Raw genomic sequence first — 24,974 nt, forward strand, 5'->3', positions numbered from 1 at the left:
GCTGGGATCTCTTCTCTCTCCCTCTGCTGTGGGGAGACCCAAATCAAGGCGGGGAAGGGGAGGAGAGTATTGGGGGAGAGGCACAGGGCCCAAAATGCAGGAGGAGGAATCTTCACAACATTACCCCAAAGGGCAGGTGGAGGGAGCAGGGGGAGGCATTGGGGATGGGAGTCAATGGGACCAATCTTCCCTCGTTGCTAGTAAGAGCTTGACTCACCTCCCCAGGAGGATGGGAAAGTGGAGCAGCATATTGCATGGTAATGAATGATACTGAGCACCAAGCAGTAATTTTAAGTAGCAAATCCTCTTCTGGTTTGACAGGTGTGATACTATGCAGTGAGAGGCAAACCAAAAGAAGCAACACTGATGCTCAGATATTCTCTGCTACCACTCCATGTCTCCCAGAGCGACAGAGATACCTTGGGCCTTGTCACATGAAGCTCCTTCACCATCTCAATGTAGTGTTTCTTCCAGATTCCCTGCTCAAAGGGGGTCGGAGAGAAGTTGATGTACCAGCCAAAACGCAGGCACTTAAGCATCCAGAGCTGATCCAGCTCTGTCAAATACTTCCAGTGCCAGCTCACCTGTGAATGTCAAAGGTGTAACTATTTCAGCTTACACGCTCATGTAACATAAAGCAGACTGCGAACCCCACCATGTCAACCACTTGCAAGAGTACATCACAGGTCTTGGAACCCAGCAATGCGTTTAATTTAAATGGGCAACGACTGCTGTGTAATTCACTCCATGCAGAAGGCCAGCCCCAGACATCGCTTAAATCCCACTTAAGCCCCACTGGTCTGGCCCATGCTGATGCATGCTGAGGCGTCCATGAGACACATGGGCCCTGTTAGTGGGGTCTAAGTGGCATTTATGTGGGGCAGAGGCCTTGCACCAGCTGGCCCTCTGCACCAGGGTGACCCTCAGAGGTTACAGGCCAGGAGGGAAGAAACCAGTTTGCCCAAGGAAACATCCTTGCATTGCCACCACATGAACAGACACCAGCCTGAACAAATCCTTCAGTATTTTCTATCTTAAAAAAACAAGGCCCCCAAGTTGGACTGGCCAGTTCTGAAGGTTTCTCACCAGGGCTGTGTGCCGCTATACACTTTCCCAGGCATTTACTTTGCATATGGCATATCTTCAAGACTAAGGCTAAATGCACCATTAACTAACTTACTCATTAGTGACACTACACTGAGAAGTCTGAAGGAATGTCCAATAAAGTGAATGCTCACGGGAAGAGGGTAGGTTTAGAAGATAAAATAAAAAAAGAGCAAGTAAAAAATCACTTAGAAAAGTTAGATGCCTGCAAGTCACCAGGGCCTGATGAAATGCATCCTAGAATACTCAAGGAGTTAATAGAGGAGGTATCTGAGCCTCTAGCTATTATCTTTGGGAAATCATGGGAGACGGGGGAGATTCCAGAGGACTGGAAAAGGGCAAATATAGTGCCCATCTATAAAAAGGGAAATAAAAACAACCCAGGAAACTACAGACCAGTTAGTTTAACTTCTGTGCCAGGGAAGATAATGGAGCAAGTAATTAAAGAAATCATCTGCAAACACTTGGAAGGTGGTAAGGTGATAGGGAACAGCCAGCATGGATTTGTAAAGAACAAATCGTGTCAAACTAATCTGATAGCGTTCTTTGATAGGATAACGAGCCTTGTGGATAAGGGAGAAGCGGTGGATGTGATATACCTAGACTTTAGTAAGGCATTTGATACGGTCTCGCATGATATTCTTATAGATAAACTAGGAAAGTACAATTTAGATGGGGCTACTATAAGGTGGGTGCATAACTGGCTGGATAACCGTACTCAGAGAGTAGTTATTAATGGCTCCCAATCCTGCTGGAAAGGTATAACAAGTGGGGTTCCGCAGGAGTCTGTTTTGGGACCGGCTCTGTTCAATATCTTCATCAACGATTTAGATGTTGGCATAGAAAGTACGCTTATTAAGTTTGCGGACAATACCAAACTGGGAGGGATTGCAACTGCTTTGGAGAACAGGATCACAATTCAAAATGATCTGAACAAATTGGAGAAATAGTCTGAGGTAAACAGGATGAAGTTCAATAAAGATAAATGCAAAGTGCTCCACTTAGGAAGGAACAATCAGTTTCACACATACAGAATGGGAAGCGACTGTCTAGGAAGGAGTATGGCAGAAATAGATCTAGGGGTCATAGTGGACCACAAGCTTAGTATGAGTCAACAGTGTGATACTGTTGCAAAAAAAGCAAACGTGATTCTGGGATGCATTAACAGGTGTGTTGTAAACAAGACACGAGAAGTCATTCTTCCGCTTTACTCTGTGCTGGTTAGGCCTCAACTGGAGTATTGTGTCCAGTTCTGGGCACCACATTTGAAGAAAGATGTGGAGAAATTGGAGAGGGTCCAGAGAAAAGCAACAAGAACGATTAAAGGTCTTGAGAACATGACCTATGAAGGAAGGCTGAAGGAATTGGGTTTGTTTAGTTTGGAAAAGAGAAGACTGAGAGGGGACATGATAGCAGTTTTCAGGTATGTAAAAGGGTGTCATTAGGAGGAGGGAGAAAACTTGTTCACCTTAGCCTCCAATGATAGAACAAGAAGCAATGGGCTTAAACTGTAGCAAGGGAGATTTAGGTTGGACATTAGGAAAAAGTTCCTAACTGTCAGGGTAGTTCAACACTGGAATAGATTGCCTAGGGAAGTTGTGGAATCTCCATCTCTGGAGATATTTAAGAGTAGGTTAGATAAATGTCTATTAGGGATGGTCTAGACACTATTTGGTCCTGCCATGAGGGCAGGGGACTGGACTCGATGATCTCTCGAGGTCCCTTCCAGTCTATGAGACTACTGACACTGCTGAGGCCCTTCTTTCTGGGTAAGTCATTTCCAAAACTAGCTTCCTCCTGGCCGTGCATGGACAACATAGACCCTGGCACTGAGCGTCTTATTCAGAAGCTCCACCTTGAGCATTTCTGCTCCCCTGAAGCCAGCACACAGCACAATACATGCATTTCATTTTTAAATGAAGATTTTTAAAGCAAGACAAGACAAGAGGGCAAGATTTTCAAAAGCAGCTATTTATTTTGGATGCCCAACTTCAGGTGCCTTAAAAGCCTTGATTTTCAGAGAGGGCCAGCCCCTCACCTTTGGAAAAATCAGCACTTTAAGGTGGCACAAGTTGGGCTCCTGAAAATGGAGGCACCCAAAAACCACTAGTCACTTTTGAAAATCTTGGCCACAATGTTTACACTGTCTTAAATCCTAGAATCATTGAAATAGAGATCATCTAGTCCATTCCTCCATGATCTTGCAACAATTCTGTGCACTAGATTATATGGCCAAATAATTCCCTCTACATTGGCACTTATAAAGAGTCTCCTGCACTGTTATGAAGGCCACTGGCACAAGTATATTGTAAAAATCAGGTGCTTCCTTACAGGTCCTCTCAAGTTGAGACTTGAGAGGGAAGGCTAGCTTGGCAGGGAGGGATAGCTCAGTGGTTTGAGCATTGGTCTGCTAAACCCAGAATTATGAACTCAATCCTTGAGGGGGCCACTTACTTAGGGATCTGGGGCAAAAATCTGTCTGGGGATTGGTCCTGCCCTGAGCAGGGGGTTGGACTAGATGACCTCCTGAGGTCCCTTCCAACCCTGATATTCTATATCTAACTAACTTGAAAGTAGCTTTCACATTCTAGATACATGCTGTTTTTTACCTGTGCACATCGACAGAGACTCCTGGGGTCCAGGAAAGAAAAGATGTATAAAGACAACACTCTGGGAAGCTTTGTGGTGAAATCCAGGGCTACAACTGGAACTCGGTCCTGCAACTGCTTAGAACAGAATTTCTGCTGCGCCAGGGAGCAGCGTTCCAACAAATCTATTAGGATCCTTCGCCTCTGACCATCTGTCCACTTGTCAAACTGAAAAAGGGAAATGCAGGTTTTGTGGCAACAGAGATACAGCTTTTAAAAAATAAAATTAATATTCAAAGCCAGGTAAATGCAAGTACATATGCCATCGCTTCTGGTGAATCATTCCAGGGCAAAGGTTGTGGAAATAACAGACAAATGTAAAGGCTAAATTAAAAGAAACTGCAAATGCATGCAACATGTGACTTAACATCTTTAAAGATCCATCTTCCAGGGCACAAATCTGGAAATACTTGTGTGTGTAAGGCACTTTATTCCCATCAGCAGTCCTGGGTGTTGACTTCAGTTGGACTATTCACAGAAGTAAAAACATTCATGTATATAGTTTTTAAGCCTCAGGACACCTCTGTGCAGTAGAGAAATATTATTATGCCCATTTTACCTAAGAGAAACTGAAGCATAGAGAAACTAAGGCCCAGATCCTCAAAGGTATTCAGGATCCTAACTTCCACTGAAATCAATGGCCTAAATAAGGTCACATAGAAATTCTGTGAGGGAGCAGGGACTTGAACCCACATCTCCAGCTAGGACCCTAACCTCCATCCTGCCTCTCCTTAGCACCTCCAAGACAACATGCCTGTGACAGATGTGTATGGAGAGGGTTAAAAAGTTCTGGCCCTACCTGTGGGAAGACAAGCACATTTAGGTAATCAATCTATCACAAATTTATTGGTACAGAGGGGGATAAAGTGAGACGGTCCATAAGCAGAGCTGGGCTAGGGAAGTGTAGACAGAGTTAGTAGAGCGGCAGCAACGAAATATGTTTTTCTTTTTGTAAGCAGTAAAAGATGGAAAGGGAGAGCACAGCAGGAACTTCCTGCAGGGGCAGCTCTATGTATTTTGCTGCCCCAAGCATGGCAGTCAGACAGCTTTCGGTGGCATGCCTGCGGGAGGTCCGCTGGTAACGCGGATTCGGAGGCGGTTCTGCGGGAGGTCCACCGGTCCTGCACCTTCGGCATACCCATCGCCAAATTGCTGCTAAAGCCACAGGACCAGCAGACCTCCCACAGGTGCACAGCCGAAGGCAGCCTGACTGCTGCCTTCCCGGCGACTGGCAGGTGCCCCCCCACAGCTTGCTGCCCCAGACACGCGCTTGGTGCACTGGTGCCTGTAGCCGCCCCTGACTTCCTGTTGGGAATGACTCGGTCACAGGCAATCCTTGCACTTCATGTCAGAAAATTCAAGGTCAGCCCTGTCCCATACAAAAGGACAGCAAAAAGTGCCAAAAGTTAGAAAACATGTAAGAAGACCATTCCACAAACAGTTGAGACCGATGGTATTCCAGGCCTGAAATGCTCCTTACCAGATTTTAAACTGATTACTACTCAATCCTGTTCCCTATCAGCAGAAATAACACCTGTTCTCCATGCATCTGGGGGTTTTTTACGCACGAAAGCGTATGCCCAAATAAATCTGTTAATCTGCCACCGGACTCCTACCTGTTATTCAAATCAGCTCACTGAGAATGAAGCTTTCTGGGTTGTCTTTGGGGTGCTGTTTGCCCTGTTATGTTCTTAAACCTTTCCAGCATTGAGGACATATTCTCTATTGGCCAGATCCTGAGGTCTTTACTGGCTTTACTTAACTTCAATGGGAATTTGAAGTTCTCACTTAAAGGTGATCTCCAAGGAAACAAATAATAGGTTTGTTGTTTTTTTTGTTTCTTTGTGATGGATAAGAAAGACTTAACTTGCTGTTTTTTTCAGCTGGATTTTTATATTAGAAATTCTACCCTGTTTTTCTTGGAAGATTCTATGGATACCTGGAGAACTAGTGGGATTATGATAATAGAGACACATGCAGATGAAACCTGATTAATTTAGAAGGAAAACAATTTATTTTCAAAGCAGCAAAGAATCATGTGGCACCTTATAGACTAACAGACGTTTTGGAGCATGAGCTTTCGTGGGTGAATACCCACTTCTTCAGATGCATGTGGTGGAAATATCCAGGGGCAGGTATATATATGATAGCAAGCAAGCTAGAGATAACGAGGTCAGTTCAATCAGGGAAGATGAGGCCCTGTTCTAGCAGTTAAGGTGTGAAAACCAAGAGAGGAGAAACTGGTTCTGTAGTTGGCAAGCCATTCACAGTCTTTGTTCAATCCTGAGCTGATGGTGTCAAATTTGCAGATGAACTGAAGCTCAGCAGTTTCTCTCTGAAGTCTGGTCCTGAAGTTTTTTTGCTGCAGGATGGCCACCTTAAGGTCTGCTATAGTGTGGCCAGGGAGGTTGAAGTGCTCTCCTACTGGTTTTTTTATATTGCCATTCCTAATGTCTGATTTGTGTCCATTTATCCTTTTCCATAGAGACTGTCCAGTTTGGCCGATGTACATAGCAGAGGGGCATTGCTGGCATATGATGGCGTATATTACATTGGTGGATGTGCAGGTGAATGAACCAGTGATGGTGTGGCTGATCTGGTTAGGTCCTGTGATGGTGTCGCTGGTGTAGATATGTGGGCAGAGTTGGCATCGAGGTTTGTTGCATGGATTGGTTCCTGAGCTAGAGTTATTACGGTGCGGTGTGCAGTTACTGGTGAGAATATGTTTCAGGTTGGCAGGTTGTCTGTGAGCAAAGACTGGCCTGCCACCCAAGGCCCGTGAAAGTGTGGGATCATTGTCCAGGATGGGTTGTAGATCCTTGATGATGCGTTGGAGGGGTTTTAGCTGGGGGCTGTATGTGATGGCCAGTGGAGTCCTGTTGGTTTCTTTCTTGGGTTTGTCTTGCAGTAGGAGGCTTCTGGGTACATGTCTGGCTCTGTTGATCTGTTTCCTTATTTCCTCGAGGAAAAAGCAGAAAAAGTTCCGAAACTTGAAGGCTTTTTTATTCATCATAAGGCAGCAAAGCATTTCCCGCCTCCCTTTTGCGTATTGCCTTTAACTCTAGGGAGATTTTGCCAGAGTACTAAGTAAAAACCGAAGAGGCACCTCACAATTTGCTCCTATAAAACCATGTTCGCTGAGATGCTAAAACTGTCAGTCAATGACAATTCCCAATTTTCTATTCAATTTAACTAAGGAAGACAAAGAACTAACTAGTTTACTGTTTCCACACCAACAGCTTGGTTTGAAGTGATTGGAAAAAATTTAGCTCATTCTTTAATGGATCAGGAAATTTGCTCCTAATTCACTCTTCACATTTTCTCATAATTTTGGAATAAAGTATAACTTCAGTATCCCCAGTTGTCCTAACTGCTTTGTTGTTGGATTTGCCAGCAGACTTCTGTACTTGCATTTTAAAGGGATACTCTCCTGACATTAATGCAATATGGTCAGCAGCACCGGAAGCACACAGCCTTTTTTCCAAGGTGATATATTCAGCAGCAGCAAAGCAGTTAAGCATGCATAATTGTCTCTTATTTCAGTATTAACTGTATAAGAATGACACAACCCTTACCCTTGTTTACCTTTCACCACAGCTCCTCCTCCTGCATTTGATTACATTAATCCAACCAGTTTAACTGGATTTATCTCTGCAAGGTGCTGCACCTTCTCTATTGCTCTACTGCTAAATATTTTCCCTTTTTTGTACCTTCTTCCAAGCACCTGAGAGCAAAGACACCACAAGGACTATGTGCTACATTATTTTGGATGTTGCCCTAGTGAACATATGGCTGCCTGCCTGTAATTCTGCACATATACAATACCACAGCATGTCAATGGCGATAGCACCGAGGAGGACCCTCAGGTCCGAAACAGAAGGGTCTCTCTTCACTTGAGCTGAAGGAGAGCTCCCTTCAAGTAGCAAGCTGTTACAGTTCCTCAGGCTAACCATTAGAGGCAGACATGATCGCATGCACATGACCTACCAGCTCACAGGAGTTAGAACAGTGATACTCAGGCTGAGGCTTGGGAGCCACAAGTGGCTCTATAATGCACCTCTTGTGGCTTTTTGCAGCACATGATATTAAAACACTGTGTGATTTAATTATTAATCAAAGTCACCAACCAATCAGGATGCTTTTACTATGTTATTAACCAGTTGTAGAATACATAGTCAGTCATTTTGCTGTGAGAATCATAGGTGCTGACTTCACCTCTTTCCCGTGGGTGCTCAACCCCCCATCTGCCCCTGGCCCTGCCCCTTCCTCGCCTCTTCCCACCCCTCCCCCAAAGTCCCCGCCTGAACTCTGCCCCCTCCCTGCCAATATTCCAACTCCTTCCCCAAATACCCGCCCCAGCCCCACCTCTTCCCCGTCTCCTCCCCTGAGCGTGGCACGTTCCCGCTCCTCCCCCTCCCTCCCAGAGCATTCTAAAGCTGCCAAACAGCTGTTTGGCGGCGGCTGGGTGGGAAATGCTGGGAGATAGGCGGAGGCGCACAGATGCAGCATGCTCATATGAGGGGGAGGAGGAGGTGGGGCAGAGAGTGCGGGGAGCTTGGCTGCCAGTGAGTGCACAGCACCCATTAATTTTTCCCCACGAGTGCTCCAGAGTCATTGCCTATGGGGAGAATAATCATATATCTATGAGCAAGTGTGTGTGTGTGTGTGTGTGTGTGTGTGTGTGTGTGTGTGTGTGTGTGTGTGTGTGTGTGTGTGTGTGTGTGTGTGTGTGTGTAAAAATGAAACAATGAATTCACACTACTGCAGCTCTTTTGGGTAATGCTGATCGTTAATTTGGTTCCTGAACCACTGAGGTCTGAGTATCACTGAGTTAGAATCACATGCATCCAGGCACTCAAACCTAGGACTGGATCCTCCGGCCACTGTGTCACAGTCTAGCAGAGACAACTCTCTCATCTCCTGTGGCAATCACCTCCACTATAAAAGACTCATAGACTTTAAGGCCAGAAGGGACCATCATGATCATCTAGTCTAAACTGCATATTGCAGGCCACAGAACCTCACCTGCCCACTCCTGTAATAGACCCCCAACCTCTGGCTGAGTTACTGAAGTCCTCAAATCATGGTTTGAAGACTTCAAGTTACATAGAATACACCATTTACGCTAGTTTATACCTGCAAGTGCCCTGTGCCTCATGCTGCAGATAAAACTCGGGGTCTCTGCCAATCTGACCTGGGGGAAAATTCCTTCCCAACCCCAAATATGGCGATCAGTTAGACCCTGAGCATGTGGGCAAGACCCACCAGCCTGACACTACAGAGAATTATTTTTTGGTAATTCAGAACCCACCCTATCTACTCTCCCCTCACCGGCCATTGGGGATATTTGCTTTTAATTGCAATGTAAGCCTACCTTGAGAGGGGTACAAAAGTGGCTTTTTGAATTCTGGAGGTGGCTGGGCACTATTATGCTAGCCATACTTCCCATGGAGCTGTCCAGCAGCATGGAATAATCAGAGCCCAGTGCATTCTGGCCATGTCTCCTCCCAAACCCAAAGTGCTCCAGCCATGCCTCCCACATGTCTATGCCATGAGCAGAACAGGGTGTGGCCTACGTTTTTGTGTTTTACACTCACTCTTCACAGGTGTAAATATTGTTGAAAGGTGCAAGGCAGTGCAGAATCAAGACCAAAGGAACTAAGCACATAAGCAAAGTTACTAACATATCATTTGCTGTGTCAGATCCTTAACCTTTCAGAAGATTGCAGTGCATTTTGGGAGAAGGGAGCTTTAGTTTTTCAACTTTTACAGCCCGTGGCTAGTAATATACGTGCTAAACCATTTGTACTTTTCCTTTCAGATTTTCTGGGAACATTTTAAAACAGAAACTGCAATTTTCAAGATTCAATGTTTGTGTTTGGCCATTGTTGTGCTCTGATGCAAACACGTATTTATGTACAATCAGAACTTAATTATTTTATTTCCTGAAACTGGAGTACATTCTTTATTAACTAAACATACATGTGCCAAATAGCTACACAAGGCACGTTTCCTGTAATTGTGAACAGTCACAATGAACTTAAATACAAAATATTTGTCCTTAACAGACCAGTTTATTCACAAAAGTTTTTACCACCTGTGACCTTTTAAATGTATATAGCTACATTATTCAAACAGTGCTATTATGCAAGAATTGGGGATCACAACACAGTGGAGAGAAGCATCATCATTTTTATACTTCTATTTGACTTGTATATCTATGGGGCCACATACCCGACACCTATTCTTCTGGCTACATTTTGAAAAAGTGTTGAATGCAGCTCAACCATGCAGTTACCACTGAGGATGACAAATATACATAGCTGAATTCATTCTCCCTGAATGCTCCTTTCTTGTGTGCTTATTTCTGTTCATCTGGCACAGGATGAACATTACAGGTACTCTCACAGAACTGTTCCATTCATTTGATTTTCCCTTACAGTACAAGAAGGGTTCTCCAGTAGTTAGAGTCCTAGCGTGGGACTTGGGGAGAATCGGGTTCAGTTACCTTCTCTGCTACAGACTCTGTGTGACCTTGGGCAACCCATTTAGTCTCTCTGTGCCGCAGTTCCACATCTATAAAATGGAGATCATAGCACTACCCTGTCTCACCAGCATCTTGTGAAGATAACACTAAAAGACTGAGAAGTACTCAGGTCACAGGGCCATATAACTATCATGGATAAATCACACTTATTATCTATCTATTTCCAGTGTTAAAAAGCCTTCCTGGCCTTTTGTAGCACTATCTAAACATCAGTAAGGCTACGTTTTAGTCACATGTACTTTCAGTAAAAGTCATGGACAGTTCATAGGCAGTAAACAAAAATAAAAGTAAACACGGGAACCGTGGCCAATGGGAACTGTGGAGGCGGTGCCTGCAGGTGGAGGCAGCATGGAAAGCCACCTGGCCACATCTCCACCTACGAGCTGAGCAAGGGGGATGTTGCCATTTCCAGGGAGCACCCCAGGTAAGCGCCACCCAGAGCCTGCCTCACCCCATCCGTGCCCCAGCCCCCTGCCCCTTCCCACACCCAAACTCTGCTGCTGGTGGGGGATGAGGGCATGGTGGCCCAAGACTGCCCCAGCAGAAGTTGGTGCGACTGGCACAGGGGCTGCCTGAGCTGCCCCTGAGCCAGGCATACTGGCCACTGCAGAAGTCATGGAGGTCACAGAAAGTCATGGAATCCGTGACTTCCATGACAAACTCGCAGCCTTGAACATAAGACATCTTTGCTGAAGACTTCTTCATAGACTTTTCTTTGGGCTTCCCATCATGTTACAAAACATTCTAAATACCAGGCCAGATTTCTCAAGTTCATGACTCGTCCGAAGTTATGCTAGGAATGAATTTCCCGCTTTATGTTTCACCAGAGGTTCAACAGTACACTCTGTCCGTTTCTGACACTTATACCCTGAAAATTAGTCTCATTGTTTGAAATGTGAAATGTGTTTAAAATTCACATCCCGGTCATCTCTTCATTAGTTCTGAAACCAACATGTACATTTAAAGAGAAAACCTTACCCATTTTCCAAGCAAAGCTCTTCTTTCTTCAAATACCTGTTTAAAAAAAAAAATCACAGAAACACATAAAATAGAACACATAGAGGTGATTCGGTATGTCTCAGGGGAAAAACTCCAGCTTGAAAAAGGATCTACATAGCCTGTAAAACATGAGTCCTCAATACTGCTATATTGGGGGTAGGGATAGCTCAGTGGTTTGAGGATTGGCCTGCTAAATCTAGGGCTGTGAGTTCAGTCCCTGAGGGGGCCATTTGGGGATTGGTCCTGCAGGAGGTTGGACTAGATGATCTCCTGAGGTCCCTTCCAACCCTAATAATATCCTATGATATGGAGTCCACAGAAGTCAATAGGATCCACATAGGTACATCTATTTCATTCACATTAATCAGGGCCTTAAAGGGTTCATTTGACTGTTACACCTTTTGTTCATTTTAGGGCTTGTTTTTTTTTAGTGAATACAGTGCTCCCGAGAAGCTCCTGGGAGACAGACCTCAAGACCTCTTTTTGTCGCCTCAATAGCTACAGCCAAGCCAGCAGCAGTTCATATTTCCCCATATGGCATTACTAATGTCCTCCAACCTTACATTGGAGGGCCCACCTTTAGGGGTAAGAAAGGAGATCAGTCTTCATGGCCCATGCCATCCACAGCCTCTGAAGAGACTACCGCTCAGAGGCACAATTAGTGCCAAGTGTAGTGGTGGTTTTCTGATATGGGCATTTACCCACTAGGACACAGACTGAAAGCATCAGACTCTTGCCTCCATCACTCAGGAGAGTGCACTGGGAAGTATAGAATACAGTAGCTATTCTGTCGTAAAGATCAAAGAGGAGATGCTCATTCACTCAACTCACAATGCACATTGAAACAGTTACTAACCATAACTAGGAAAATATTATTCATCATTGCAAACTCCAAACATGCTGTTTTGGCAGCCAGCAAGAAAGGCTCCTGCAGAGAAAGACAATATCAGTGCCGACATTTGGTACAGTCCAACTGTCAACCCTAACTCTGTTTCTCTCAGCAGGGGTGGAAAAATGGCATTTCTTTTCTTTGCATGTTTCCAGTTATTATTTGTTTTGTTTTATTTGCAGGGGGCACTTGGCAAAATAATAGGCCCTCCAGTAAGCCTTTTATTAGCTCAACTTTGAAAACATTTGCTACAAGAAAATGATATACAGTCAAAGATCTAAGTTTTGGTTTGGAAAATTTAAGCAAAACAAGGGAGTTATTTCATAGCTGAAAGCAATGTTAATGGCCTCTGATCAAAGACAGATACCCTGTTTGCTTTCAGTACTCTTAGGAATACAGCTGAGCCAACCCTGCCAAGAAGCTCTGCTTACTCCAGACGTTTGGAAACAAATTACCAGAAATCAGTATAATTGTCTCCTGGCTTCTCCTCCTCTTCCACATCAGGTTTGAGCTTCTTGTCCTCTCTTTCAAGGCTTTGCATGACTCTGCTTTATCTTAACTCTGATCTCCTCCCATTCCTCTCCCTCACTGCCTTCTTTACCACAAGTCACCATCCTAAGCATCTCTTTTCTCTTCTCCAGTCTCTTTCTACTTTACCTTTTGAGGTTCCTTCCAGCCCCACATTTCTACGATTCTATCATCAGGACTTCTTCTACTCTGCCCCTCAGGGCTCGAAGTCCCTTTCTCTTCTCACTCTGATCCCTTTTAAAAGTGCAGACATGATCAGAAAAATGACTACATAAAAATGGCACTTTCTCTTTTGACAGATCTGCTCCCTGTGTGTACTGAGAGTAGTATCTGTTGGTTTTCGTGGTCATAAATATATTTTTTCTATTTTTCCTGCTGTCAGCCCTGCAGAACCAGCACAAGTATGGGAAAGCAGATTATATTCTGGAACGTTATCAAAGGAATTTTTAACTAAATTCTGATGAAAGAATATTACTGGTGATGATCTGTGTGAGAGCCCAGCTGCACTTGCCCCAGATATAGCTGGTAGAGTTTGAAATTAGGGACAAAATTATTTTTACTCATAAACTGGGCACCTCTTTAAGACTTCTATCATATCTGGCACCCTTGGCGGCAATCTCAGCAGAGTGGCCACACACCATGAACCTCTCTGGTCCAAGATGAAGCACATTGACCATTAGGTGAAGCCTGCACTGCCCCTGTCTGTGCTGTACTCATTCTGTGGCTCATCTGAAGACTTCAGTCCCTAAGGATATCAGTCCAGCACCTTAAACCAGGAGCGGTGCCAGGGTTTCTGGCACCCTAGGCAGAATTCAGGGGGTAGCATTTTGTGCGCTCTCTACGGGGCGCATGGGAGCTTCCAGTTCCATTTCCATTGTGCCGCCGAAAAAGGACCCTCTGCCGAAATGCCGCAGGCGACAGTGGCAGTCATTGAGCTGCTCAATTGCCTGCCACTGTTTTTCGCGGCAAGTCAGCAGAAGGTTCTCTTTGGCGGCGCGACGGGAGCAGAACGGGAAGCTCCCGTGCGCCCCGTGGGGAGCGCACAAAATGCCACCCCCCGAATCCTAGCACCCTAGGCGACCACCTAGGGTTGCCTAATGGAAGCGCCGGCCCTGCCTTAAACAATTCAAAGACATATATAGTTTTAAAGTAACCCAAGTGGCAAGAAAATAGAAGAAAAGACACAGGGAATTCTATTTTGAAAGTTTATGCACAATACAGCATAAATTAATATTATTTGGCTAAATCCTCAAGTCTTTAAACAATTATTACTGATTCCTTACTCAGGCAAAATTCCCAGTGACTTCCATGAGATAAAGGACTTGAAGATTTGGCTGATCTGCAGTAGAAAAATCTGCCTTTAAATAATAGGAAGGATTCTAACTATGGACTATATCATTCTTGATTGACTTGCATTAAAGCCTCCTCACATGAGTAAGGGAAGCAGGATTTGGCTTATATCTGACTCAGCTGTTTGGGACTTACCTTGTCATTCATAAGCTGATGGTTCAGAGGTGTCCACGTGCTCATCTTGGTTTGTAGTTTGGGGCCATCCATGGTTTTGGGAGGTGCAAATGCCATCAGGAATGCAAGATTGCAGGCCACCCTGATATCCTTCTGCAGACAAGGCTACAACAATCAGAATAAAAGACCAGCATTATTTCTGTGATGCCCCATTACAGATGCTAAAGCACATGTCAGTGAAAACCATGTATTTAATCAAGAAGGAATGTAGAAGCACCATGAGTCAAGTAAAACTCTTCCTCATAAACTTGAACTTGCAAAGTAAAGTTAACATTTCTTATAGAAAAGGACAATTCTATGGTTTTAGAAGTTTTTATGATAAGATTTACAGACACACAAAAGAATATCAAGACCTTTTTCAATAAAATCCTGTTGGCAAAGTTGAATGAAGAAGAGTCACAACACTTGGATGCTCAAATTTTCCCTGTGGAAATCCTACAGGCCATTCAGAATCCATCAATATGCACAGCATCAAGCTTATCTATCTTAGGGCATGTCTACATTAAAAACTTAAGTCAACCTATGTTAAGTCAACTTACAGCCACCACAGTAATTACTGCGGTGGTTCATGTCCACTCTGCCCCCCTTCCATCGGTGGTGCGTGTCCTCACCAGGAGCCACTCCACCAAATTAAGAGGGGCTGTGGAGGGTGGGCTTAGAGCCTGAACTCTCAGCTCTGTGCATAGCTCCCCCCTGGAGCCAGACTCCCCTGGGGCTCCCTGCTCCCTGCCCAGGAGCTTCCCTGAGGCTCCCTGCTCCCAGACAGGCTCTCAGGTACCCACTGGTAGCTTGGGAGCATCCTCTCCAGCTCTCAGCTACCCACTCCCTGCCAGGTGGGTGCTGTGCTCCTGGCAGGGAGCCGGGAGCCCTGGCAGCTGCCGGGCTCCCAATGGGGAGCAGGGAGCCCCAGGGAAGAAGACCTGCTGGGAGAAAGGAAGCCAGGACCCCAGGGGGCAGCCCAGCCTGGCGCAGAGCCCCGTGGGCCCAGCCTGGCTCTAGCTGAAGCCCCCCACCCACTCAACTTTCCTGTCAATTTCAGGTTCTAGCATGGAGCTGTGAAATTGACAAGGCAGCCAACAGCCAATGTAAGTAACTCACAATGACACTGTGTCGCTGTAACTACACTGACATAAGCCCTATGCCTCTCGTGGAGGTGGAGTTATTATGTCAGTGTAGTATGGCACTTACATTGGTTTGAGCAAGGCTGTAGTGTGTACACTGACATAATTAGGTCGACATAAGCTGCCTTATGTCAACCTAATGTTTTTGTGTAAACAAGCCACGTAAAAATCAAAAGCAACAGCAAAGTCCCTAGTGGATTTTATGGAATCTCTGGGTTTTCTGCTGGGTTATTGGTTGAAGGTTTTTTGGTTTATTTGCTTGTTTCAGGCCCACAGGTATATGCAAATATAACACTACAAACCCAGAGATCTGCCTAGGTTTTTATATTGTGCTCATTACGTTAATATCTATATGCACTAATGGCCTGATCCAAAGTCACTAAAGTCAATGGGAGTCTTTCCATTAACTTACCTGGGTTCTGGATCTGGCCTTAATTCAGTTAGGGCTAGATTATAAACTAGGATTCTGCTCCTGTGGAAGACGAGAGGAAGAACCGTATCTCATAGAGTCACAATCTGAGCAGGGGCAAATGATGGAGTCAGGATGGCCTTAATCCCCTTTTATTTCCTTGAACGTCTGAGTGAAGACTATGAGAATCTAATCTTTAAGGAAGATTCCATGGAGCTTACGAGAAAAAAATCATTTCAATCTACTAAAAGAAAAAGATCAATTTAAGACAGATGGTGGTACGTAGTTAAAACTGTTGTTCAAAACAATTGTGCAGGAGGATATTTCCAGCACCTTCAACCCGTGGGAAAGGATAAAGAAATCAAGGGCCTCCAGTCTCTAAATACTGTGTTTAAAAGAGGGCTCAGAAGGAGAAAATCCCTCTGCATCTTTACCTGCTTTTTTGGAGGAAACCTTACACACGTAAATGTGATCCTTTGCTGACAACAGACAGGGCTAGTCCTTCAGCTGCAACTATAGTAAGCCTATTAGGTCCCACCCAACCCAGCAAGATTCTTAAAGCACATAGCTAATTTTAAGCATGTGAATGGTCTCGTTGTCTCTGTATGATACTGTTATACCGCTACTACTAACAAATAAATCAAGCAGGTCTTTCCAGTCAGGAATCATTTGAATGATTTCCCTTGTTTTTTGATCAGTGAATGACCAAAAGAGGTTTTGCAACAAATCAGGAAGCAAGTAAGTTTTTTTCCCCAAGCTCCTGACGCTGCAGAGAAAACAAGCTGCAAAGAATGTAACAACATTGGAGATACTTTTGCACTATTTTCCCTACTAGGTTATACCTCATTTTAAGAAACATAAAATGGCTCTTTCCTGATTTTGATGAGCATACAATACCCAGTCCTCCAAGGGGCCATTTGCTTCCTTTACATTTAAACTAGCAGAATGAGATTCAAAATGGTTACGAATTGAATGAAAGCTCCTATCTGCCTGCATTTTAGTAGATTTGTTTTTGGATGTTTGTATTGATTCTGTGGCTTATTGCACTGGGGTTTTTTTTACAACAATTGGAGACCTGAGGTTAAATGTGTCACTGCACTATGTTTTTTTTTATGTAAGCAGAGTCAGGATAAGCTCTACCCTGACATCTGGTGGAAAGAAGTTCAGAGAGTGTATTTGCATAGGTACGCCCACCCTATCCCAGACTCCCAAGCTGTGGGATTGCTTGGTGACAAATTGCTCACCCTCAGTTGAGTAGTACTGGCTAGACATGGGACATGGGTTCCAAAACCCAGAGAATTGAGAGAGGCTGGGGACAGGTATCTGTGCCTGGTGGTGCAGTCTCCTTGTGGAGCTAGAAGCACCAGTTGCACCCCCTCCTCTCTCCACTGTGGAATGTCAGAGTTGGTTTTTTTTATTCTCTCAAGAATCTAAATACAGGTTACTGAGCTGAACGCCCTTTGGGCTAATGGTGCACTAGCACTGGGGCTCCCCCACTAAGAGCTGAGATCACTAAGAGTTGAAATCACAAAAAAAAGCTGAAATGACTGAGCTGAGAGCACTGAGCATTGTGCTAACTAGTGGGGGAGCCTGAAGATATGCTGTGGACAGAGCAGCTGGTGGAGTGGAGCAGTTGCGGGGACGGCTGGAGCGGATCACGGGACAGCTGGTGGCAGCAGAGGGAGTAGCTGTGGGACGGGTGGCGCGGCCCACAGAGTGAGCAGAGCCGAGCAGTTTTGCAGAGCAGCTCATGGAGCAGAGCAGCTGGTGGAGCGGAGCAGTTCCTGAGGATGGCTGGAGGAGCAGAGTGGAGCAGCTGGTAAAGCGGAGCAGTTCGTGGAGAAGGCGGAAGCAGAACCCACGGAGAGGCAGGGCAGTTGGCCCTGGACCACGTAAGGTGCCCCTTTCTACCCAGGCTGGGGGGGAGGGACCTCTACAGATAGACTCTCGAACTCTGGGGTGGCATTGACCAGAGACTTTTGGGTTGTTGGACTTTGGGGTGATTGGACTTAAAACCCTAAGCGGAAAAAGGACAGTGGCAAACGTACTTGGAGGTGGGTTTTTGTTTATGGTTTGTGTTATAACCCTGTTTGTGGTGTTTCTCCAATGGGATGCCACATTGATTCCTTCCTTTATTAAAAAAGATTTTGCTACACTCAGACTCCGTGCTTGCGAGAGGGGAAGTATTGCCTCCTAGAGGCGCCCAGGGGGGTGTGGTATGTGAGTGTCCCAGGTCACTGGGTGGGGGCTCGAGCCGGTTATGCATTGTGTTACTGAAACGGAACCCCTGGATACTGAACCCGGCCCTTGTTGCTGCCAACTAGAGGGGCAGAAGGGTTACATTTTTGGGGGCTCGTCCGGGATCCCTGGGTCAGTACCCCTCGCAAGCACTTGTTGAGTGTTCCACTGTATTGGGAAATAATTATGTTTATATTTTGAGGAAACTACTGTTTGTATAATGGCTAATATGTCGGGTTTGGTGGGCCCCAGTCCTGCAGCCTCTAGCTCAGGGGCGGCAGACTCAGCCTATGATTGGGCAAAAGCACTGGGGCATATATTGGAAAAGATTGTGTTGGCCTATGCTACGTCGAACTCTTGTCGTAAGTTAAGGTTATTTGATGGGGAAGAGGAGTTTGAACTCTGGTCGGAGCATACTACTGAAATGCTGCGGGAGTGGGCCGTACCCGATGTAGAAAAGCGACGATGTCTAATAGAGAGCCTTAGTGGCCCAGCATTAGATGTAATTCGCACCCTGAAGCTCACTGACCCTGAGGTCAGTGTGAAGGACTGCCTAGAGGCCCTTGATAATACCTTTGGGAGCGTAGAGGGCCCTGCGGACAGTTACTGTAAATTCATTAATTCCCGACAGCAAAGGGGTGAGAAAATTTCAGCCTATATACAGAGGCTGGAGAGACTACTTCAGAGAGCTGTTATGAGGGGAGCAGTGACTGCTGAGCAGATGGATCAGACCAGACTGGCTCAAGTTGTAAGAGGGACTCAGTATTGGAACCCGATCCTACTTCATCTCCGACTAAGAGAACGGCAGGAACATCCCCCAAGTTACTCCCAGCTGATAAAAGAGGTCAGGGAAGAAGAAGAAAGGCAGACAGCCAGCGAGTGTTGGGAAGCCCAAACATTGGAACGAGCCAGTACGACACCACCGCCAATGGCCAGTGTACTGATGGTGAGCACCACAGAGGAACTTGCCCAACAAATGCAGGTCCTGACAGAACGGATAGCTGAGCTGCAAAGCATCATTGACCAAGCTAAGACTTCCAGGAATAAGGAGCCTCAGACTGTGATGATAGAGAAGTCAGTATCTAGAGTCACCGTCCCACCTCGCCGAATGGAGAAAGGACACTTCTTTTGCTACCGGTGTGGTCAGGATGGGCACAGTGCTGCTAACTGCCATAAGGAAGAGAACCCCTCCTTAGTGTATGAAAAGCTGAGGATCAGTTGGGAGAGATCCAGTAGCTGCCAGAAGGTCCGGGGACGGAGACCACCTAGGCCTAGAGGATTTGAAGATTCCCCCAGAAGAGACCAACCAGCTGGGATCCCTGCAGGACTGATAGGGCCTCGAGCAGAGGTCATGGTGAGGATTGAAGGGGCGGAGTGTAAAGCCGTGCTTGACACTGGATCTCAAGTGACTATTATATTTCAGTCATTCTACCAACAGATGCTTAGGCACCTGCCCATACAGCCACTGACTGGCATTGGTCTGTGTGGCCTCAGCATGGATGAATACCCTTATCAGGGCTATGTCATAGTACACCTGGAATTCCCAGAAGAGATTGCTGGGGTAAGACAGGAGGTGGACACTGCAGCTTTAATATGCCCTGACCCCAAAGGAGCCTCTGATGTGTCTGTGCTAATAGGGACCAACTCCAGCCTCTTTAGGATACTGGCCGATTACTGCAGACAGCGAGCAGGAGACCAATATCTGAATACCTTGGTGATACACACACACTGTGCCGAGGCTTACAGAAAAATTGAGGACACGAGAAAAGTGATGCCTGATTTGCCAGTCGGAGCACTGAGGTATGAGGGCCCGGTCCCTTTAGTGGTGCCTGCCATGTCAGAAAAGGAGGTGATTGTCAGGAGTACCTGCCTAAAAGGCAGTAAGGGAACATTAGCTGTGGTAGAGCAGCCAACCAAGGGAGGGCTCCCAGAAGGAGTGCTGGTTCTCAGCGGAGTCATAACCCTACCTGCTGAAGCCCAGGAGGAGGTGACGATACTGGTTGCTAATGAAACACGCCGTGATGTGTTTGTAAAACCAGGGCAGAAGATTGCAGACATTTTTGAGCCTGAAAGCGTTGTGAGACCCCAGTGTGAAGATGAAGTTCCAATGATAGATCCTGCGATGTTTGACTTCGGGGACTCACCGCTGTCTGAGGAGTGGAAGGATCGCCTGAGGAAGAAGCTTTGCGAGAGATCCAAAGTGTTCTCACTACATGAGTGGGACGTGGGATGTGCAAAGGGAGTGGAACACCATATCAGGCTACAAGATCCCCGACCCTTCAGGGAGAGGTCTAGAAGGATTGCCCTCTCTGAGATGGAAGACGTGCGCCATCATCTTCAAGAGCTGATCGCGAATGGTATCATCACAGAGTCACGAAGCCCCTATGCCTCACCCATTGTGGTCGTTCGTAAGAAGAGTGGAAAAATCCGGATGTGTATTGACTACCGCACCCTAAACAGGCGCACTACAGTTGATCAGTACACCATGCCTCGAGTACAAGATGCCTTGGACTGTTTGCTGGGTAGTCAGTGGTTCTCTGTGTTGGATCTTCGGAGTGGATACTACCAGATCCCTCTAGGTGAAGAAGATAAGGAGAAGACAGCCTTCATCTGCCCATTAGGGTTTTATCAGTTCGAACGCATGCCCCAAGGGATTTCTGGAGCACCTGCCACATTTCAACGTCTTATGGAAAAAGTCGTGGGAGACATGAATTTACTGCAGGTGTTAGTTTACTTGGATGACCTGATTGTGTTTGGAAGAACCCTGGAGGAACATGAAGAAAGACTTCTTAAAGTGCTCGACAGGTTGGAGGCATACGGTTTGAAGCTTTCAATTGATAAATGCCAGTTCTGCCAAACCTCAGTGAAGTATGTAGGTCACATCGTGTCCCAAGAAGGTGTGAGTACTGACCCCGATAAAATAGAAGCACTCACTACCTGGCCACGTCCCATTAACTACAGAGAACTCAAGACGTTTCTTGGATTTAGTGGTTACTACCGCAGATTTGTGAAGAACTATGCTACGATTGTAAAACCTCTGAATGATCTTACCAGGGGATACCAGTCCAACAAGAACAAATCTAAGACCCAGAATAAGTGGAGGCCTCCAAAGCCGCCTTTGCAGAGACACTATGGCCCCTTCGAACCATTTGGGCCGCGGTGGGATGAAAGATGTGAGAGAGCTTTTCGGGAAATCATTACTCGCTTAACTCATGCTCCCGTCCTAGTCTTTGCTGACCCGAGCAAACCGTTTATCCTGCATACTGATGCCAGTTTGGAGGGTCTGGGAGCAGTACTGTATCAGGAAGTGGAAGGCAAACGCAAACCGGTAGCCTTTGCCAGCCGAGGACTGTCTGACAGTGAAACTCGCTACCCCATCCACAAGCTGGAGTTCTTGGCCTTGAAATGGGCCATCACTGAGAAATTCCGAGACTACTTGTACGGTGCTCAGTTCCAGGTGTGGACAGACAACAACCCACTGACCTATGTGTTAACAAGTGCTAAATTGGATGCTACAGGCCAGAGATGGGTGGCCGCCTTGGCTAGCTATGAGTTCAGCATTCAATACCGATCAGGGAGGAGCAATGTAGATGCAGATGCCTTGTCCAGACGTCCGCAGGCACCTGATGTCGCTGTGATACCCACGGATGGCGTGAGAGCTATTTGCAGTGTGAGTCGCCGAGAGCCGGAGTCCCCTGAGAGCATTCATGGATGTGTTGCTGAAGCTTTGGGCCTACCCCCTGAAGGCGTGCCTTCTGCTTCAGTGAACTATATTGCTTTGGACCAATCTCCCTTGCCCATGCTCAATACGGCTGACTGGCAAGAGGCCCAACTACAAGATGCTGACATTCGTGATACACTACTTGCCAAAAGAGAGGGGCGAGGCCCAGCTGAGGTTGTCCCACCTACCCCAGAGGGCAAACTACTATTGAGAGAATGGACCAAACTAAAACTGATTCAGGGAGTGCTACACCGCACGACCACAGACCCTCTACAAAAGCAACGGAATCAACTAGTGCTGCCAAAAGATTACAGAGCCCTGGCCATGAGGGCCCTGCATGATGACTTTGGACATTTAGGGATGGAGAGGACCCTGGAACTTATCCGCAGTAGATTCTATTGGCCACGGATGGCTGAAGATGTTCGCCGGAAATGTGAGACCTGCGCGCGATGTGTGCAAAGGAAAACTCTGCCCACGAGGGCTGCATATCTGAAGAACATCACCAGCAACAAACCTCTGGAGCTGGTTTGCATTGATTTCTTGTCTTTAGAAGTGGACAAGAGGAATATTGGGAACATCCTAGTAGTGACCGACCATTACACGCGATATGCGCAGGCATATCCCACACGTGATCAGAAGGCCACTACCGTCGCTCGAGTACTATGGGAAAAATATTTCTCAGTTTATGGATTCCCAGCCCGGATACACTCGGATCAGGGACGAGACTTTGAGAGTCACCTTCTGAAGGAGGTGCTGAGGATAGCAGGAATTAAAAAGTCAAGGACAACGCCTTATCACCCACAGGGTGACCCTCAGCCAGAGAGGTTCAACCGAACCCTTTTAGATATGTTAGGGACTTTGCGGCCAGAGCAGAAGGCAACCTGGAGCCAACATGTCGCATTTCTAGTGCACGCCTACAACGCCACAAAGAACGACGCTACGGGAGTCACCCCATATCTCTTAATGTTTGGGCGAGAACCAAGATTACCCATAGACCTGTGCTTTGGTGTATCCGAGGATGGAGATAGCTATGAAACTCACCAGCAATATCTATCCCGTCTACGAGAAAAGCTGCGGGATGCTTATCACTTAGCTACATCTGCAGCTCAGAAGAATGCAGGCCGCAACAAACATCGATATGATGCTAGGGTGCGTCTGCAAGAACTCCAGCCAGGGGACAGAGTCCTGCTGCGAAATTTGGGTATTGCTGGCAAGCACAAGATAGCTGACAGATGGAAGGCAATACCTTACTTAGTGATGGAAAAGCTAGGAGACCTGCCGGTCTACAAGATCAAACCTGAAGAGGGTACAGGGCAGACCAAGACCGTGCACAGAAACCTTTTGCTCCCTGTGGGGGAATTGGTAGGCAGCCCTTATGAGATTGGCCACAACCGGGCAACTGGGCAGAACAAAGGTGCTGTGCCAAAGCCGCCTTCCAACGTGGACAGCCGGCTCCCTGCAGCTAACCTACCCCTACTCAGCACATCTGAGAGTGAGTCTGAGGAGGAAGACACAACCATGGTGTATCCTGGGATGAAGACAAGATTTCAGTCTCGATCCGCTGAATCAGAAGAGAGCACATCCTCTTCCGCCCTAAACCCTATGGCAGAAGTATTTAGGCCCATTCCTGACATCCCTGAGCCACTGGTGGGACCCCCGTGTAATGACTTACACAGACTATTGGACAGTGGTGACATACAGATGGAGGATGTCCAGAGCACCTGCGACCCTCCACTGTTAGAACTAGAAATGCAGGGGCCTATGCCAGTACCCGAGGGGAACTCACAGGAAACTTCCCCATCCGTCACTCAAGAGGATGTCCCCCCTACCATAGCAACAGAGATTCTCAATAGGCGAGACAGGGTAATAAGACCAGTGAAACGGTTAACTTACGATGCACCTGGGGTGATTAGTGAGGAGCCTATACATTTAGCACACAGGTTTGTGAAAGCTAAAGTGGGCTATCTAATGCCTGTTGGAGGGGACCAATAAGTTGGTATAGTAGGGAATGTGATTTGTCGGGACGACAAATTCTTGGCTGGGGGGAGGATGTAAGCAGAGTCAGGATAAGCTCTACCCTGACATCTGGTGGAAAGAAGTTCAGAGAGTGTATTTGCATAGGTACGCCCACCCTATCCCAGACTCCCAAGCTGTGGGATTGCTTGGTGACAAATTGCTCACCCTCAGTTGAGTAGTACTGGCTAGACATGGGACATGGGTTCCAAAACCCAGAGAATTGAGAGAGGCTGGGGACAGGTATCTGTGCCTGGTGGTGCAGTCTCCTTGTGGAGCTAGAAGCACCAGTTGCACCCCCTCCTCTCTCCACTGTGGAATGTCAGAGTTGGTTTTTTTTATTCTCTCAAGAATCTAAATACAGGTTACTGAGCTGAACGCCCTTTGGGCTAATGGTGCACTAGCACTGGGGCTCCCCCACTAAGAGCTGAGATCACTAAGAGTTGAAATCACAAAAAAAAGCTGAAATGACTGAGCTGAGAGCACTGAGCATTGTGCTAACTAGTGGGGGAGCCTGAAGATATGCTGTGGACAGAGCAGCTGGTGGAGTGGAGCAGTTGCGGGGACGGCTGGAGCGGATCACGGGACAGCTGGTGGCAGCAGAGGGAGTAGCTGTGGGACGGGTGGCGCGGCCCACAGAGTGAGCAGAGCCGAGCAGTTTTGCAGAGCAGCTCATGGAGCAGAGCAGCTGGTGGAGCGGAGCAGTTCCTGAGGATGGCTGGAGGAGCAGAGTGGAGCAGCTGGTAAAGCGGAGCAGTTCGTGGAGAAGGCGGAAGCAGAACCCACGGAGAGGCAGGGCAGTTGGCCCTGGACCACGTAAGGTGCCCCTTTCTACCCAGGCTGGGGGGGAGGGACCTCTACAGATAGACTCTCGAACTCTGGGGTGGCATTGACCAGAGACTTTTGGGTTGTTGGACTTTGGGGTGATTGGACTTAAAACCCTAAGCGGAAAAAGGACAGTGGCAAACGTACTTGGAGGTGGGTTTTTGTTTATGGTTTGTGTTATAACCCTGTTTGTGGTGTTTCTCCAATGGGATGCCACATTGATTCCTTCCTTTATTAAAAAAGATTTTGCTACACTCAGACTCCGTGCTTGCGAGAGGGGAAGTATTGCCTCCTAGAGGCGCCCAGGGGGGTGTGGTATGTGAGTGTCCCAGGTCACTGGGTGGGGGCTCGAGCCGGTTATGCATTGTGTTACTGAAACGGAACCCCTGGATACTGAACCCGGCCCTT

General features: G+C 46.7%; 1 protein-coding gene across 6 annotated transcripts in view; it reads right to left on the reverse strand.

The window, feature by feature from the left end:
- Nucleotides 1-24,974, reverse strand: part of FBXO16 (F-box protein 16) — a 59,180-nt gene that overhangs the window by 24,387 nt on the left and 9,819 nt on the right. For 3 of the 6 annotated variants that reach the window (XM_030555162.1, XM_030555160.1, XM_030555163.1), the window contains exons 2-6: nt 14,201-14,344; nt 12,155-12,226; nt 11,278-11,313; nt 3,714-3,920; nt 420-584 (exon numbers count right to left, since the gene is read on the reverse strand). In XM_030555162.1, the coding sequence (XP_030411022.1) occupies nt 420-584; nt 3,714-3,920; nt 11,278-11,313; nt 12,155-12,226; nt 14,201-14,296 (576 nt within the window). In that variant the 5' untranslated portion in view covers nt 14,297-14,344. Of the gene's footprint in view, nt 1-419; nt 585-3,713; nt 3,921-11,277; nt 11,314-12,154; nt 12,227-14,200; nt 14,345-15,772; nt 15,850-24,974 lie in introns of those variants that run through there. The other 3 variants (XM_030555165.1, XM_030555164.1, XM_030555161.1) reach the window with 2 other exon arrangements.

The sequence above is a fragment of the Gopherus evgoodei genome, chromosome 3 (genome assembly GCF_007399415.2).
Source record: "Gopherus evgoodei ecotype Sinaloan lineage chromosome 3, rGopEvg1_v1.p, whole genome shotgun sequence".
Taxonomy (NCBI): domain Eukaryota; kingdom Metazoa; phylum Chordata; order Testudines; family Testudinidae; genus Gopherus; species Gopherus evgoodei.